Source organism: Melospiza georgiana, chromosome 5, assembly GCF_028018845.1.
Source record: "Melospiza georgiana isolate bMelGeo1 chromosome 5, bMelGeo1.pri, whole genome shotgun sequence".
NCBI lineage: Eukaryota > Metazoa > Chordata > Aves > Passeriformes > Passerellidae > Melospiza > Melospiza georgiana.
In genome coordinates this window covers 20,207,227-20,226,286 of record NC_080434.1, presented here as the reverse complement: position 1 = coordinate 20,226,286, position 19,060 = coordinate 20,207,227, and the positions used below count along the sequence as shown (strand labels likewise).

At 41.4% G+C, this 19,060-nt stretch overlaps 1 protein-coding gene across 1 annotated transcript in view; it reads right to left on the bottom strand.

Moving 5' to 3' along the window:
* Positions 1-19,060, bottom strand: part of LOC131083815 (transmembrane protease serine 11E-like) — a 39,550-nt gene that overhangs the window by 18,903 nt on the left and 1,587 nt on the right. The window contains exons 2-3 of the mRNA XM_058024785.1: positions 11,984-12,105; positions 11,169-11,287 (exon numbers count right to left, since the gene is read on the bottom strand). Of these exons, the coding sequence (XP_057880768.1) occupies positions 11,169-11,287; positions 11,984-12,105 (241 nt within the window). The remainder of the gene's footprint in view (positions 1-11,168; positions 11,288-11,983; positions 12,106-19,060) is intronic.

Here is a 19,060-nt window from a genome sequence, read left to right as displayed (position 1 = left end):
ATGCATTTAGCTGATGTTGTACCTTGCTCTTACTGGCAGTTATTTGTAATTAGTTTGACATTTAAACAGACAAAACTCTATGGAAAAAGACATCTCAACTGCAACAAGCTGCTGTAGATAGGCAGAATGCTTTTTATTCTCTCACTTTGCAGATTGTCAGCTGCTACCACTGCATTTGATGATGCATCCAGTTAAAAAGAGTTTTATTTCCTATAACTCCACATCCTGTTCCACCACAACCTCCCCTGGTTATTGGAAGCAGTTTCCTTAGACAAAAAGGGAGCTTTTCTGCTTTGTTTTTTTTTAATGATAAAATTTGCTTATCATTTCTGTCACAGTGTTAACTGCTGCACCAGTGATTGTGTAAGCAGAAGCATGTGGCTGAGCAGCACTGCCAGCTTTCTGGCATGCAGTGGCATGTGCTATCTTCAGCTGCCTCGTCTTTGAGAACTTTTGAGATCTTTGGGACAGGGACTTCTTTGAGGAGTGCTTTGCAATCAAAAGAGAGCCTTGAGCTGGGCTGAGATACACCTCAAGCTGCTGCATTGCTAACAAGCACAGTGAAATCAGAGGGACTTTCAGCTTGGAAGTGAAGAGGGCAGGAATTCACATTCCCTTGCAAGAGAGGGTTGTGTCCATTTGACATTCCCAAGTCTTTTATCTCCTCCTGACAGCTGGATCTTCAAGATACCTTACTGTCTCAAATGTCAACTGGTTTTGCTACACTTTCCACTTGCACTTCTGCAGCAGATACAGAGATCCCTACTTCTATCATCCATTCTCTCATGTATCTTTGTTACAGCCTAAGCAGCTTGTGTGATTGTGGTTTTTGTACTCCCAACATGTTCGGTTTTCTCCTTTTCTCCTTAGCCTGGACTGCTTCCAAGATGTTCCATTCAGTCTGATTAGGAACACCATGTGCTGCAGCAGAGACAAAGACTTCCAGTGGTGGCTCACAAAACTTTTGTTTGTACTTTTAACAAAAAGACTCTATGGAGTCCAAACGCAATTAAACTATCAGTAACAGACACTGTTTTCAGAACATTCAATCCAGAAGGCGTGTTAGATAATTTTCGTGGGGAGAACAGGAAGCATATGATTTAAAATTATACCAAATCTGTGTTACTTCCATCCTCTTTCACACTTTCATATCTGAATGAGAAAGTAGACACCTTTTCCATTACACACTGTCACTGACTTTCCCACCCTTAAGTGTTGCCTTAGCACTACATCACCCACAGACAAAAAATAACTGAAGGGTGGCTTTGTTTTCAGTGAACCTTGCAGGGCTTTTAACACCTTCAAATGTTAGCTAACATTTTTTACTTTTGCAAACTACTGTGTTGTATCATGAAAGAAGCCCTAGCCAAACCTCTGCACTGTCGCCTACCACTCAACTGCTGATGAATTCATTTGGCAAATATGACCCAAACCTCTTCTTTCCTTCAACTATGATTCTGGTAAAATTATTAAACATAATTTTTATATTCATACAGAGTTTATATAAGAGGAGAGTATGAAGGAAGATGCTGTCAGATAAAAACTTTCAGAGATTAATGTTCTGCCTTATATTTTTACAGTTCTTTTTTTTTGGTGAAGGCTTTCACACACCAAACAGAAAACATTTCTCTCCAGCCTGCTAATAGCTTTCTTTTCAGTTTAAGTCACAACCATTGGAACAAAAGCAACTAGGACTTTGTACAGTGACTAGGTGTGACCTGGTCCTGCTTGGGAAAAGCATTTAAACTAATTTTAAATATTTTGCTTTGATTACAGCCCCTCAAAAGTGACACTGTCATGACCAAATCCCTTCAATTCACCACTGTTAAAGTGCATCTCACTGTTTTTCCTGGCCCTTGTCTAGCAACAGCTCAACTGCTACAGCTCTTGCTGCAGACAAGGTCTATGTACATTCTGAACCAAGTGCCAAGTCCTGCTCCTTTTTAAGTGAGAAGCATTTTCCTGACGGTCCTTATTAAGAAAATGACATTTCTAATTTCCTCAGTTTAATTTATATTCTCCAAACGTTTTACTACACTTCTCTCTATGCAGAACAATTTTCTTAGACAAATTGGACTTTGTTCCTGAGTGCTGGTGCATCCAATACAATACAACAAATAGTGGCCAGCACCAAAGATGCAGTAAGAGGGCAAAACATTCCCACTGTACAAACCCAGACAAAAAGGAAATTCTTCCTTGCTCCTTGTAGCCAGAAGTTGTTTTATACTTTGATGAACAAGACTTCTTTTCCTATTCTGTCTCAAAAAACTCCAGATCTCATCAACATACTCTTTTTCTTGTGTCGTACCACGCTCAACCTTCTAAGGCCCGTGAGCAATCTACTGAAATCTTTGTGATTCTTTTTGTAAAAATCTTTGTGATTTCAGAGTCTCACAATATGTCCTTCCTCCCTGGGACCCAAAAAACACCCAAACTTTGGAAATAGGTCACAACAGGGATCCCATTGCTCCTGGGTAGTGGGAACTGACATGAGCTGGCCTTGCCCAGATGTGTGGCTGTGTCTGGAAGTGCCCCAGCAAGGCTGGCTGTGTCAAGCCCTCGCTTTCTCCCACCACACACTGCTCTGCCACCACACGCTGGGTCACAGGGTTCATCAAAAAGGTATCTTAAATCTAGTTTGACAGAACTCTCCTCAGGAATATTTGCTGAATGCACTGAGTTATTTGCATGGGATGTTCCAAAGCATTCATTAGACATGGGAACACAAAGCCTCTCATTGCTCAATAGTATTGCTTTTTTGCCTGCTGCCAGTTTAGTCCTTCAACAGCTATCCTCATACCACATTCTTCCTCTTGCCTCAGTAGCTATTTAGGATGTAAAGCCTATTATTAGTGATATTTAAAGCTTTTTGACCATAAATAGAAATTGCAACATACAACTTGATTCAGTGACTCTCCCCAGTTTACAGTTCAACATGCTGAGACCCCTAGAGCTGACCAAAGTACAAATCCAGTAGCTGCTCCCTTGAGAACCTGACATTTTTACAGCCCTGATTTCAACTAAGGGGTGGAGAGAGGACACAAAGAGAAAGACTGACAGGGACAGCAAAATAAGAATGTGGCACTGTTCCAAACTAGGATGTGGACATCACACTCTCCTTGGAAACATACATTCCAATTACTACCACAGCCCTACAGCCACAGTCCTTGCCTGAGGTGAAGAAAACAGACTTGAAGGAGAGCAAGTTCAATGGTCCCCTTGCCTCCAGCAAACCAGAGGCAAGGGGACCATTGCCTCAGAATGGTCCATCAGAAACCACGCACACAAGGACAGCAGGTCTCACAGTGGGCAAGAGCTGTGTGATCCCAAACATCAGCAAAAGGCATCACAAACTCCTCACAGGGTTTAAGCTAACAGGGCTGCTAAAGCTGAGGGGTGAGTAAGCACTGCCTGACTGCACTGAAATAAGGAGCTCAGCTGGATGCTTCCCAGAGGCCACATCTGCAAAAGAGGAATTATTGTGCTTGTATAATTGTAGTTCCTAAAAAGATTGGTCTTTCGGATAAAAGAAATTAAGAGGACTAATACATGGGATAACGTCAGGATTTAAAGTACCATGCTTATGCTTGGTGCAACCAATTTCAAAGGCATGTAATGACATGAATGTTTCATTATAGTTATGTGTATTAGTGACAGCTGGAATTAAGGTCACCTAAGTATTCTCATTCCTACTGCCTGCTTTCAATTATCCATAATTAGCTTCCTAAAACTTTCACACTGCTATTAAAATTTTGTCCACTTAGGGGGGCGATTTCCAGCTTTGGGAGAGAAAATCAGGTTTGGTGAGAAAGGCATCTGTGCCAATATCCAGAGAAGGGCTTTGTGGTTGGGGATTTTCTTCTTCCCAAAACGACACACTTTCCCCAGGAAAATTACTACGTGCATTCTGGGGGTTTTTTAAACAATACTTAAAGGTAAGGAGCTGAAATACAAGAGCAAATACCTCTTATGAAAATAACAGTTTTGTGAAATCTGAGGAAAATCATAGGTTATGTATTCAGCTTACAAGTGCCCAAATACCACCAACCACACAACTTCAGTATTGAATTTAATTTCCCCCTTTGGACAAGACCATGATCTAAGCAGCCACTCTCTTGACCAGCCAGATTTTGATCACTGGTTTGCATCTTGAATCACTTCATTGATATAATTACTTGCAAACAATGCAGTAATTCTGGATTGTGAGTCTGTAATTAAGATAAGGTTCTACCCTTAATCACACACACTATCGATAGCTGTGCTTTGCTTCATTTTGAATTCCTTTTTCCCCATCCATTCTCTTTGTGCACATTTCAGAGCTTCTCATCATGCACACTGGATCAACACTAAAGTTACTTGTTTATTGGGGGTGAAGTGTGTGATGATTTTTCTGGATTTGTACATGCATATTACAAATTCTGCTTTCATGAACCAAGAAGTGAAAAAGAAAAATCAGCTTGCATGCCTTTTACTTGAGAAAATTGTATTACATTAGTAAGTCAAAGAATGAAAGAAGTTGAAGGATCAGTGAATTTACATGGGAAAAAAAATTTGATATTAGGCATATTTTTGATAACTAACTATTTCATCTTTAAAAATTCATGAAATTTAGGTAGAGCTCACTGAAAGTTTGAGGTCTTAGAGATGATGAAAAGTACTAAGCCATAGGCCCATGTGTTACACTGCATCAACTCCCACCAGCATTTAAAAGTGCTTTATATTTTCTTCAGAATTTTGTTTCCTGTTTGTTTACTTTTTCTTGTGCTAGTTTTTCCTGTTTCCATGTGACCCATGGAAACAGGAAAAACTGAAAACAAAATTAAAAAGCAAGAAAGTATGGCTATGGCAGTTTTTAAATCTCTGCATTATATACCTACACCCGTTGTCTTTTTCTTCTTTTAATTTCAATAGGAACTTCTAAAAACAGCATCCCAAGTGAAATGCAGGTGTTTGCTGTGAGTTATTTCCTCTCTCTCAGCACAGCATTTCACCTATCTCTTTAGGGCCACACCTGTATATATACATACTGACAGTCAAGTGTGCTGTCAACCTCTAATTCCAGAGCTAAACAAACATGTTGCCAGGCTGTCATCTTGGCCACTGATCCACTGCTGTCTCCCTCTTAGCTAAATTACCATGGAAAATCCTTTCTGCTTTGTTTCTAGCCCCAGCCACCCATAGAGGGCACCCCGATTGTACCACGCCAGTCCAAGGACAATGCTTCCTATTTGTGAGAATCATTCCCTTAAAACTAAGGTTATGAAGCAGAAGTTATCAAATCCCCTAAATTTATTTTGGTACTTTTCTCCTCAAAATGTTCCTTAAATAACTTTCTTTACATAGATAAAAGATTTTTTTCTGATTTTATATTATTGTTTTTCAGAAGAAAAAAAAAAGCTAAATTTAAAAAGCTTAATTATTCTGGCTTTTGTTCTATAGATGCCTTTGTAAATAAAATTGCCTTTAGTGATGAACAAGAAAATCTTTAATTAAAGTTCTGTTCTTTTTATCTCATATTGGTACTATGTAATTACTTGAGGGAGCACATATAAAGCCTAGGAATGCTTGAGTTTAAATAGAGACTTAGGTTTTAGATTTTGGGATCTTTATCCATAAACACTACCAAATCTCTTTTGAAATTTATTACATACAGAACATTCTTACTCACTTTGGTCTGGATGCTGAAAACCTCTGAAAAGTCCTTGGAAAGATCTGGCTGCTGCAGATACCATAATTTCTGATTTGGCTAATTTATATTAAATTTTCTTTTGTTTTAGGGGCTAATAGTGGAAAATAAGTGGGGGTTTTGCACACACAGCAAATGAAGCTACATGGTATTTGTAGATACCTGCACTTTTCCATTTGCTGTACAAATGGAAACTCATGTTGGACTCCCTTGATTGTTAGCATACTCCCTTTTCTCAGGGCATGTTTACTTATCATCTCTAAAATAATCCTCACAGTCTGGTCTCCCAGAACAAATATTCTTTAGGAGTGTTTCAAAAACCTGCTGCCTTGGGGATCTGCTCCTACTGAATTAACCTCCCAACCCAAGGACCATGAGGCAGTGATGGGGCAAGCCCCAGACTTCTGAGCTTTATCTAAACACCCACGAGGAAGGTGTGACAAACACACCTCATGCACAGTTTCACCTGGTTTTGCAGCTATGAGCTCTGAAGGGATTTGTATTTCACCACCCTCTCTCTCTCAATACACACACTTCTGCTCCCCAGGAAGATTTGAGTCATCTGTGACCCTAAAAGGCCAAATGCTGTAAAGCAGCAGCTTCATCTGCTCACTCACCAGTGTTCTTGGTGTTTTCAGACAGACTTCCTTGGAGTCCAGCTCAGATGGAAACCCTAATCAGAACTTTGACTGACCCTTTGGCCCTGCAGATGTGACAGTAATCTGTTCACAACTTATAGGATTCAAGATACTTCCCAATATTGGGATGATGCAAGCTTATCCCTGGGTATAAAGCAGAGAGCCTCTCAGTCACAAGCATCCTGTTGAAGGCTAACCCTTCCACCAAACAGGGTTATCAGGTATCAAAGCTGGGGGGGAGGGAAGGAGATGCATGGCACCTGCTTGCTTCTCTGTTTCTTCTCCACCCAATTCACAGTGAGAGATTTGTCTTAATAACCTCTAAAATCATCATCTGCCAAGGGAGAAAACTGCCTCCTTCCTCACCCGTTCCAGCAGAGGGACTCAGCAGTGAGCCCTTCAACCTGCTGAGAGCAGGCACCATTATCAGAACCATTGTGCAGCATTTTCCAGTGGAATCTCAAGTGCCTCTGCAATACCCAGTAGAGGCATTAAATTAAACCCACACTAATTCAGCTCTATCAGATAGGACAAACTTCAAGACCTGCATTAATTAAAAACTTTCCCCCAACACCTGTACTTAAGGACATAGAAGATTCTCTTGTCATTGAAGTAGCTGAAGCAAGACATCTGTTTCTAAAGATGTCCTGGTACACAGTGCTGAGTCCTGAAGTGAAAATTACTTCATGAAATTCCATTAATTCAATAGAAATATTTGGATAGGCAGTGGTTTCCCAGTGGAAGCATCCAGGTACTGTTTTAATATTATCCCCAACCCCTCTGCCCAGATCCAGCCAGTTAGTTCTGTGCTGGTTTCAGATGGTGGAAGGACAAGAGGGTAGTCCAGGAGCCTTCTGGATTATGAGAAAAAGGGAAAACCCATGTTAGTCCATTCCATGGCTCAAGGCACTCCAGGAGGGAAAAAAAACACCTCAACTCTCCCCCAGCCACCCAACCAACTAAGGAGGGAGCCCTGCTACACTCACACCTGAGGAACATCCCTCCACCCAGCTCACAGCCAGGCTTACCAGCACATGGGAGCAGGAGTGAGTAGGGAAGGACAGCTGGGAAGGGTACAGTGTCCAGCACAAGGTTCCACAGAGACACAGGGACTCAGACAGGGAGAAGCAGCCACACAGCAGAGCTGGGAACAGCTCTGGCCAGAGAAGGAGACAGGGAGATAACAAGGTGCCTGAGAAGGAAGAAGGGTTGCCTAGGCTTTTCTTGAGGAGGGGAAAGATCACCTCCTTCTAGGAGGAAGTATCAGAAATTTATGGTAGTGGCAAAAAAGAGCCAACAGGTACATTTACAAACCCCTGATAAAGGCTGATATCTGTTTCTGTTGAGCAACCAGCCATGTACTGAAGGGATCACCTGCTGTAGCTGCTTGATATTGATATTGATATACACCTCTCTCTCACAGCTAGAAACCTGCCAGCCTTCAGCTGAGACAATTTCCACTGAGACTGACATACTTATTTCAAGCTCTCCTGACTGCACATCCTCTTTCCTTGGGGTCAAGGGTCTTCTACACAAGACAAAACATCCCTCCACCCTTTTTCCTGCACACAGGGCATTTACTGCAGCTGCCCAGAGTAGGCAGCTGGGATCATCCCAGTCACCCAGGTCTATCTGATTGTCACAGCTCCCTCTGCCCTTTGGCATGCCAGAGAGGCTGAAGAAGCAAAGCTTAAAGCAGGGCATTGGAAATCTCCTCCAGGATACTATTAGTAAGAGAGTAGTTAGTGTCTCCAAGGCATTCTTGGGAAATCCAAAAGAATTAATACATTTTGTGGGAGAAGAAAAGGAAATCCAAGTCTGGTGAAGGAGTTGGAGAAAAATAGTGCATACAAGTTGTGCAGAGGAGCCACATAATAAGTGAACCCACTACAAAATAGAAACTCCTTGGAGAAGGAGCCATAAGGCTGAGACTGTGCCCTTTTTATCCAGTGTAAGAGGAGACAGTCTGGCACAGAGCATTTTAGCTTGGCAAGGGAAGAGGGGCTGGTCCAACTCGAAAAGTGAGGAGGCTCTGGTGAGCTGGAATCTCTCTTTCCCTAGTGGCATTCAGTCAAGTCTGATTTTCAAGAGAGCACAAAGGAAACGCTCACAGACATTTACAGGAAGCCAGTCAAGGAGTAAAGACCTTTCATCATCTGTTCCTCAGTCCCCTCAGCTCCACCCCAGAAGACATTTTCCAGACTTTCCAGTCAGCCCTGAGATGTTGACTGGTGCACCAGCTTCATCAGCTCTCTGGCATGATCTGGCTGCATTCCCTCCCACCTTCAATGAGATAAGAGTCAGGAATGTTGTTCACACAATGGGTGTTACTATTCAAATCTGGAAACCAAAGCAAACATCAGGCATTTGCGGCAGGTCCCAAGGAAGTCACGACATGGCTTCCATATGGAAGCAAAAACATTTTTCCTGATGAAACACCAGCTCTGAAATGAGCTCATTTCTGGAGCTTTCTGGAGACAAATGAAGGAGGGCTTCATCAGGAAGGAGTCAGAGAAGGGAACACTTGGCAGGGAGTTGCACTAACTCAGGTAATTTGAATGCTTCTGATTATCAGAGATGATTCACTTCTGTTCACTTTGCACCAAGTATTGAGAAAGACATTGCATTTATCTGCATTGACTCACTGTTTCACAATGTGAGCTTAGGGTATCGTTACTACTATGACAATGTAAAGGCTTGGATATCCAAAACCAGCCAAGGAAAGACTGCAAAGGGTTTTGGCAAATCCAAGCAAATTAGAAAATGTGATAAAGAACTCAAGTCTTTCCTCCTCTATCACAGAGTTGCTGTGAAGATGCTGAGAATAAAAATGCAAATGTTTTGAGACAGCTGTCTGTCAAGCTATTAAGAGGATACATGTGTCTGGAAAGATTGCTTTGATTTTTATCACCACAAGATGAGTTTTGCTGTTATAAAATCAGACTTACAAGGAACACATTGTTTCATTACTGTATGGAGTTGCTTTCAATAAGGTTACAGACAATTCTCCATCTCATACATCCTTGTTAAATGGAACACCTGGAACTAAAACCACAAAAAGTCAAACTTACAGCAGGGACCATTTATAGAAGCAAAGAATTAATAAAATTTGAGAGAGGAACAGAGAATTTAATGGCCGAATTCAGGACAGCTCTTAAGAAAAATTATAGGAATGAAGGAAAGACAGCACAGTTCTGTGTATGTTTGTTATGGTGTTACTTATCAGGTGCAATTAACATGCCCTGATATAATGGTTCTCACTGCTCAACCTGCACTGGTATTTACTGTCACTACTGTCAGAACTGCTCAACACTCAGAGAGGAGATGGGGTTTCTAAAGCATTGGCTTCCATTCAAGCATCTAAATTGATAGCCATGTTCAGAGGAAATCTCATTGCATTGGACACTGTCTGAAATAACTCCTTAGCTAAAATGGGTGTTTCTTTGCCAAAGGAGGCACATGTTTTTTAAAGAAAATGAAGAAGGAATGGATTGGGAGAAAGGGATACAATTGTAGACAGTGAAGTGTTATTCCTCAGACTCCTTCTCAGTCCTTGCCTTTGTTCTCCCCCCTCAGCAACACACAGTGTCTTCTTGGTCAGGGAGAACATTCCCTCTCCAAGGTCCTATATCACAAGGTGAAAATTATTGCAATTATTAGGCAATAGCTGTAAAGTGGTACCACCTAAGCCAACACAGCCTGTGTAAGACTCTGTGCATACAGATATGCACCAGAAGTACATCCTGGGAAATCTGGAATGGGTCCCAGTAGACAAAGAGGGCAGAAAGAGAACAGACACGTACAGAGAAGAACACAACTTGACTAAGATCACTGAAGCCCTCAGCAGTGGAGCTGTGAAGAGATGCTAGCACTGCCAAGTCCCTACACAGCGCCCCACTTCTCCAGAGCAATGTCCAGCACAGCTCACATTTTGTTGTGGACAAGTGACATTGCCCTAAATTAAATGATAGTGGTGGGCAAAGCATTGTCCTTTTAACTGGGTATCTGTGCATGGTTGCCAAACAGGAGGTAAGAGATATGCATCGGATTCTGATGAATGAAACACAAAAAGATACAAGCACAATCACGTGCTTATTGTTGTATAGAGATGAACTCTGTAATTAGCATCTCTGGGGTAGTGTCCCAAAGAGAAAACAAGAAAGGAAATTGCAATGTGTCTATTTATTTCCATAGCTACTGTATGACTGAGAGCCACTCAGCAACCTCTGCTATTTGTAGGAGGGTTTCCCAACAAAACATACCAAAGGCGCAGGAAAAGGGCTCGTGCGTTGTTTTCTCAACACATAGTAGCAGCCCAACAGGTAGAGTTCCCCACCCTGTAAAGGAGAGGGTGTAAAAGAATGCTTTCCTTAGAGACAATGGGGCATAAATCACGAAGCCAGACTCATGGAAAGAGAACACACACAAACAATGAGATAAGCTCAGCTGATTAGAGTCTCTTGCTAAAACCACCAAGGTTGTGGGTTCAATCACTGTATGGGCATTTCACTTAAGAGCTGGAGTTCACGGTCCTTGTGAGACCGTTGCAGCTGGGAGTATTCTGTGATCCTATGACCAGTGATATAGGAGGGAGCTGAGATTATTTTAAATATCTGCTTCACCACTGCAGAGACAGAGAGAAGTGACAGGCTAGAAGATGCCAAGTGGCAAGTGCCTGGTGTGCCAGGTATAGTCATGTCTCTCCTGCTATCCATTTCCTAGGTCTGCCCACCAGGGAACTGAGGGTACACCAGACTCTGTGGTCTCCGAGTGCACTGTTCACATTAATGACTCTTGTATTATCACACAGTCCTTAATGGAAAGGCACAATGATCCAAACTTACCAGTCTCTCAACCCTCTCGCTCAGGTCTCTAAACCTTCCTGAGGATTGTCTGGAAAATTCATTCTTGTACCGGATGTTGGTGATTTTTACATTGGCACTGTAATAGAACAGCTTCTGATCTGTAAGGGAAGGAAGAGGAACAGGCAATACTCAAAGTACCAAGAGGAATGAACTTTAGAGAAACACCTGGCACTGACTGATATCCTGACATCTAGGGAGTGGGTGAGCCTTCAGTGTATCCAACCCATTCAAATCCAGCTTCCAAAAGCTAGGAGCAATCACTTGATTCAGTTAGGTGATCTAATCCAAGTTTTCCCAGCAGTGACATTTCTGGCCAACCAACAGCACTTGGGGCTCACACAAGCTGCACCTTGCTGCTTAGTTACCTTCCTTCCTGGCCTGTCCACTCAACACCAACCCCTGGCAGGAAACTGCTAGTGATCAGAGAAAGGGAACAGAGAAACACCCCAGACAGACATGCAGAAAGCTCTGTTTGGCACTCATGTAAGGGAGACCAGACACTGGTGTGCTGACTTTATCCCAGAAGTAGATCATGAGAAAAATGTGAAACGAGTGACAGTAAATGAAAATCAACAGAAACTACAGCCCTAAATGACCCTGCAGAGCAGGACATGTTCCTAGGAGATCTGCAAAGATGCTAAATGAGGAAGGAAAGAGAGCTCTAGAGAAGCCAGTGTTTTTTCCCCCAAATAAGCTTTAGACATATTGGTGAAATCTCGCAGTGTCATCTGGTACAACAGGGACAGAGGAAATTCACTAAGCATAGGAATATTGATACATTATGCAAAACTTACCATATGCCAGAAAATAAACTAGGAGACCAATGGTGATAGCTGCTGCCACTGCTGCTCCAATAACGATTACAGCGATTTTCCAGGGCTCAAGATGCCTTATTTTGATAGGTGACTGACGAATTCTGGGGAAAAATAAGAACAAAGGTAGATTATTAAGAGATCCTTTTCTATTTAAGGCCCCCATCTTCCCCCCAAAAAATTAAGCTAAAGTTCAGTCAACATTAGTTGATTCTTCCCAGCAATACTAATTGACTTCTCACCCAACACCCTTGAAAATGAAACCATGACACAAGACTATTTTGAAATAGGTGTTGGGATGTGCTAGAAGTCAAAGAATACAGACAGGTTTGACAGTTTTAGGTATTATTAGGGCCAAATAAAATAAGAGTCTTAACTAAGATTCTCATGTGACTCACAACTAGAAATCTGCAAGACGAAAACTTATTTTTCAGGTAGGTGAACTTTCACACAGCAATGTATACAGCTTTCAATTGGTTAAGCAAATCAGTTATCAGACACACTGGCATCATTGCTCCCAAAACTGCTTTGTGCAGTAAAATTGGGAAAAAGCACCCCATACTTTGTATAGTACATATCTGTACACTATTCTAGCTGCTCAGTCCACTTCAGCCTGCAAAACAGAGCTGAAAAACAAAGAGAGAGATTTCAGAGGGCCAGCCTGTGTTTCCTGCCTTATTCAGACTGAATCTAAACAGAAAGGCAACTACTGCTTTAAGCAATATTTGCTGAAGTGACAGAATGACAGGGACGGGCAAAGACATGTGAGTAGGAACCTTAATCAAAATTAACTCATGGAAAGCCAATGGACACAGTATTATTTTAAAAACTCCCTGAAAAAAAGATGGTTAGAGCAAATTCTGTCTGTCTATAAACTCAAAGACTTCTTTAAGAAACTTAAAGCTATTTTTTATTATCAGCCATTACAAAACACAGAACAAGAAGCCACTATTTTTGGTAAAGAGTCCTTCATTCTGTTTCAGACCCCTCACCCATGCAGACATGCACACCTGCAGGTTAAGTACAGCCCACCTCAGGAAAGCAGGCTGCAGGGATCCTCTCCCCAGTGTGTGAGGTGCCTCAGTGAGTTACCACATACAAAGTACACACAGCTCCCTCCCGGAGCACACACCTCATGAGCCAGAAGTTTAAATAAATTCAAATAAGTTGAAATTATTGTAAGTGACCCCTGCAGCTGGTGTGGGAAAAGGACAGCAAGACACTGTGCATGGCTCATAAATAGCAAAGCAGATCCTGATATTTCATTCGAATTCCAGTGCAATGCCTTACAATTACAATCTTATTACTTTGGCTTGGAAAACAACTGACTCAGGCCAAATATCATGATATGTGATTGAATGAAAATGGAGTAATAATTTGTCACTTGGATCTGTTCTGACTTGTTCTGCACGTCCTATTTAGTGTTTCCTTCCCTCCTGCTATCCTGTAGAACAGCCATTAACCTCTCATCAAGTTTGCGTCAAAACTCATTTGTGACTCCATAGCAAAAAAAACATCCCCAAAATGCCAGACAAACAAAACACAACCAACCAACCAACCAAGAAGACCTCCAAAAAACAAAGACTGAAATTAAAGTCGTATTAACAGTTCAGACATAAGCACCTCCAAAATTATTTCTGAAACTACTGTATGAAAATTGCCTTAAAATTTCAGCTGGAGAAATGAAAAATATGGAAGTATAAATAGTCAGGACTCTACCTCACTAACAAGAAAATTTCTAAGTTGTGGCTTTTAGGGGAAATCATAAATCACTCAGTTGAATCACTCAGTGGTGAGTTCAACATGCATTTGTTGTTTTATGGTTTGTTGGGTTTTTTCCTCTCACTCCAGGTAATAGTCTTTTGCATGGCCTAAATGCTTTGCAAATGTGTCTATTATGTTTGAAATGAAACTGAGTTACAAGAAAAGCCAACAAAACAAACACAGAAGTGCATTTAATTTAACCTACTCTTATCATCTTGTAGATACTCTCATTTAAAAAGCAGTTGTCTTGATTAGGCTGCACAGAAGGAAAACACTTGGAAGGTCTTTCAGCTGTAATGACCCTGGCATAACCTCAGACCAAAATGCTGGGTTGGAGAAGCCCATTTGAAAGGCTGAATGCCACCTCTGCACCACAGCAGGCTGATCCTGAAGAAATTACTGCCTATCACATCAGTGAAACAGCAGTTTCAGACCAGAAGTAACAGGGCTGGGACACAGTTAAATAGAGTACTATAAATCTGAAACCTTTTCAACATTCTCTTGTATAGAGAGTAAAACTTTTTGTAACTCCTATTCTTTATTTCTTGTATTTCAAGTTCCATATTGTCATTAACAAAAGCCCCAGTCCACAACAGTTACTCACACATGTAATTCTACTCACACATATGACTTTCATCTAATTCATGAAACCTGTTTAAGAACATCATTTCAAAGAGGTGCAGAGAGGTTTCAGCACCAACTTCTAAACTGAATTTCCTCAAACGAGATGCTGTTTGACAAATTAATCTTAGAAAGTCACTTAACAGGGGGAGGAGGTGCTGTTTGGGATATCTTTTTTCTTGATTTTTATCTTAAACTTTCCCCCTTCCTTTGATATATAAACAAGAAACAGATGTTAAATTTTATCCTCCATTCCTAATTTCTTTTAAAAATGAAAATTGGTTTTAAAAACAAGAGGTATTTTTGAGCAAAACATCCTTGGTTAGGCTGTACCATCTGCACAAACATCTTGACTAGACATGCTGCAGACTAAGAGGATTTCTAATCCAGGTTTTCAAAGATATCTGTGACACAAACCCACAAAGATTATTGAACTGATAATTTTTATTCCCATTAACTTTGAATGTTATTACTGCTTTGCTGTACCTTCTAAGGTTCATTCTTCAAAAATTAATTATTTTATCTGACATGTCCCACTGTGTAAACTTGAACAGCATTTACAGGTATTCAGTACACACAAGAGAAATATTTGTTATTTGCCAGAACAGTTATTGTGCCAGAACTGAAACAAATGAGATCCATGTCAGGGCTTGATCACTCTGGAGAGAGCTGATAAAAGTTCAACACTGGGAATTTATTTTTCTCAGACCAAGAGGCAAGCAGTCTTTGCTTACTCCATGGGAGCTATGTGCTCAAAGCAAGGGAACAGGAACTGAAATGCACACTAAGACTAAAAACACTCCAGCTGGGAAAGTCACTGAAGTCCTCCAGAAGTGGAAATTTCATGCCTGAACCAAATACCTGAAGATGAAAGCTCCCCACTGACCTCAGAGGGCTTTCTGACAAGGTCCCTTCTGCCTGCAGCAAGTGGCCTGTCCCTCTTCCCCAGGAACTCTGCTCTTTCCCAGGAAACCATGTCTGTGCAGCAACCTTAAATGCACTGCAAACAAGGACTGGATTTCATCTCTTGACAGAAGACTGCTATATCTCAGATTAAGATTTTTCCAATGAGGAAGAGGATTGAAATACTTGCTGGCAAAGAGAAACAACAAAAATTGCCATAGAATTGTCTACACTGACATAATGATTTTACTTCTTTGTCCTCTCTTGGTTTCCTAGTAATTCCCAATATTGTCTCAGCTTTTTCAACTGAAATTCAGCTGACATTTTCCCAGAAATACCCACTGAAACCTCCCCTGAACAGTGGTATGTGATTTGGAGCCCTGCATTCCATACTTGCGTTCCTTCACATCATACACAAAGAAGCCTTTCAGGAACCTTTTCCTCAACAAGGAGCTCACACCAATGAATGCAGAGCCAGAGGGATCCCTCCTGTTTGCATTGTAGAAGGCATAAGAAAGACACAATTATGTCTGACTTTTAGTAACAGAAGAGTATCAAAAGAAAAATGTCAGTCTCAAAGGATAATTTAAAATATTGCCTAATATCCTAACTTGGGTTTTTAAGGATGTTTAGTTAACAAATTATAAACATTGCGTTAAATAAATCATAAATGCACTTGCCTCACTGCAGCCTGAAACTCTTAGTTTATAGAAGAAATTAGTATATTTTGCCTACTGAAATTCAGCTTCACTTCTTGCAAAGAAGCAGAATTAAAACTGCCATCTAGGAGTCAAACTGCCTGCTTCAGAGGAAAAGCCTCCAAGATTTTCCTCACCAGGGCTGGAAGCACTCTAGGACACCAGTGGAGGTTCTCCATTACCTGCAGTGAGCTTTGTGCCAGAGGCAGTGTCCAGCCAAGTCAGCATGCACCAGGAAAGAGAGCACAGGCTCTGCTTTGGCACCCACCCACTGGCAGTGGCTGCTCAGGAAAGGTGCTGACAGGACAGGCTGATGAATAGCCAAACCCAAAACAGTCACCTGCAGATGATCTCCTGTGGGCTATTACATGTCCTCTGCTTTTAGTCCTTCCTATAAGAGAGGCATGCTTAGATTGACAAAACTTCACCACAGTTTTAGGACACATATAGTACCTATTTCTTAAGGTGCTTTGAGAAAAAAAAAAAAGATAAAAATCACTATAGCTGTAGTTTTAATATTACATTACAATGCAATGTAGTAAAACAAATACACAAACAGTAGCGCAGTGATGTGCTTCAATTTGTTTACTGAAATAATCTCTTTACTGGTACATAACATCACTCCCAAGGAGCTCTGCAACTCTGATACAGCTCTTCTGCTGGTGTGCACCTGTGACAGCTTATGTGAACTCAGAATCTGACCCAAAGCCTTCACCTTCCTCTGTTGTTTAAATGCTCATATTTCTGGATAATAATACCTATTTCTGTGCTTTATACTTTATGTCCTGGTTTTGACTGGGATACAGCTAATTTTCTTCTTAGTAGCTGGTACAGAGCCATGTTTTAGGCTTAGTGTGAGAATACTGTGGGTGACACAGTGATGATTTGGTTGTGGCTCAGCAGTACTCACTGTCAGTCGAGCACTTTCCAGTTTCCCACACTCTGGCAGTGAGCAGATGGGAAAGGAACTGAGATGGAGCATGTCCAGGACAGCTGACCTTAACTGGCCACAGGGATATTCCATACCACAGAGCATCATGCCCAGTATATAAATGGGGAGAAGGTTGGCTAGAAGGGGCCATTCCCTGCTGTAGCATGGGCTGGGCATTGGTCAGTGGGTTAGTAGTTGCATTGTACATCAGTTGTCTTTTTTGAGATTTTTTTTGTTCCCTCTCTACTATTAATAATAATAATTTCAATTAACAGACTGCTCTTATCTCAACTTATTGGTTTTTACATTTTTTCCCCTAAATATCCTCCCCATCCCACTGGGATGAAGGTGGTGTGTGTAGGGTGTGAGTGGCTGCATGGCACTTAGCTGCTGTTTGAGGTTAAACCACAAGCTAGGCTGGGTAGATAAACAATGAAATGCTGTAATCTAGCAATGTATTTTCACTGAACAGAGATGGACAAATTTCTTCATGGGAAAAATGCTGCTGAAATTAGAGAAATCTCCCTAGACAGGTGGTTCAGCTGATACTGAAACCCCAGGAAACTCTCCAGTGGCAGAGAAATTGGATAATTTCCGTGTTCAATTCTGTATAAAATCTGTCTCCCTGTTATCACCAAACCTGTCCACAGACTACATGAAGCTTTCAGATTGTCTAGTATCAGAAGCATGTCAAATTAAGCCATCCCAAGCTTTGTGTTAGCTTTGCTTCATTCAAAAGGAGGATCTGCATTTAGTAAAAAAACACAAACATGGAAGGAGTATGTGGTAGAAGCAGAATGCCTTGGTTTGCAAAGCTTATGCTGACCCAAAATGCCCAATTATAAAACTTCATGGAGAAAAAACAATAAAGGGAAATACTTCTGAAACACCCTCTAAAAGGAACAGCAGAGGCCAGAAAAGCTGCTGGGATTACTCTGGGTCATGCTCAGGGAATGAAGATGACAAGATTTTAAGGCTCAGGATGAGGTCTTGTCTCATTCTGGTTTTCCTCTCTAAATTGGCCAGAAACTGAGGGAAATCAGCAAGGAAACATCAATGGTTCCAATATGTGTCAAATCAGCTGTGTGGTGAGTTCCAGAAGCAAAAATATTTCACTAGAGTTTCCTGAATTCAGGATCTGCTCTGGGACAATCTGGGCAGGATAGGTTTCTCTTTGGCACCATGCAGGAACCACATCTGCCTCCTGCAATAATCAAGGTAAACTCCCACTAATGCCAGTGGCACATGAGTGTCCTTGCACCAGGGCTGGCATCCATTTCCTGCTACACCTCAGCAGCCTGTAATTTGCATTCATTTTGCCCACCTACTGCATGACAAATTGGTGCAAGTGACACTGCATTTCCACCTGCATATTCACTTTTGGACTGCCATATACAGCACCAGTGAGGTCTGCACCTCACCCTGCCAGGGCATGAGAGCTTCACAAGGAAGCTGCAGAGAGGACACTGCACCTGCTTCCCAGAGTGCAGGACACAGCACAACAGCAGGACAAGACCAGCAAGGCTGTCTACTTCACCCAGGTTTCCACAGCAGCTTTGCTTCCTGAAGGATTTTACAGAGCACACGTTCCAACTTAGCTTGAAATGCTTTGAAAAGAGGCATCTAGGAACTGGATAAAGCTAATAGTGAAACCCCACTCTTACAAGGGACTAAGGGAGAGGGGGATGAGCTCAAACAGCAAAGCTTACAGCTCCACACTCAGAGCCACATCCCTGCCCAGCAAAGAACTCTGGTTACACAGGAGCTTTGATTAAGACTAGGCAGTTTCCCTCCTTTCCCAAATGTAAATATCCAACACAGATTTCCCCCAATGTACTTTAGATTTTATAATAATTTAAAGAACCATTGAAACAATTAAATCCTTTCCTAAATAGGAAGCAACCAAACTGGACTCAGAGGTTATTTAACTACCCTCTAGCACACTGTCATTAAAATTATTTACACCATTGCTGATATCACAAGGGCATGGCAAGGAGAATTACATCTAACTAAAAAAAAAAAAGGCTTTTCAATTCTGTTAGGTAGAGAACTCTCTCTTAGTTTTCCCTGCTTATGTAATAAACACAAACTGATAATCACAACTGATGGGGATTTCTTCTTTTCCTGACAGAGTAGCATATA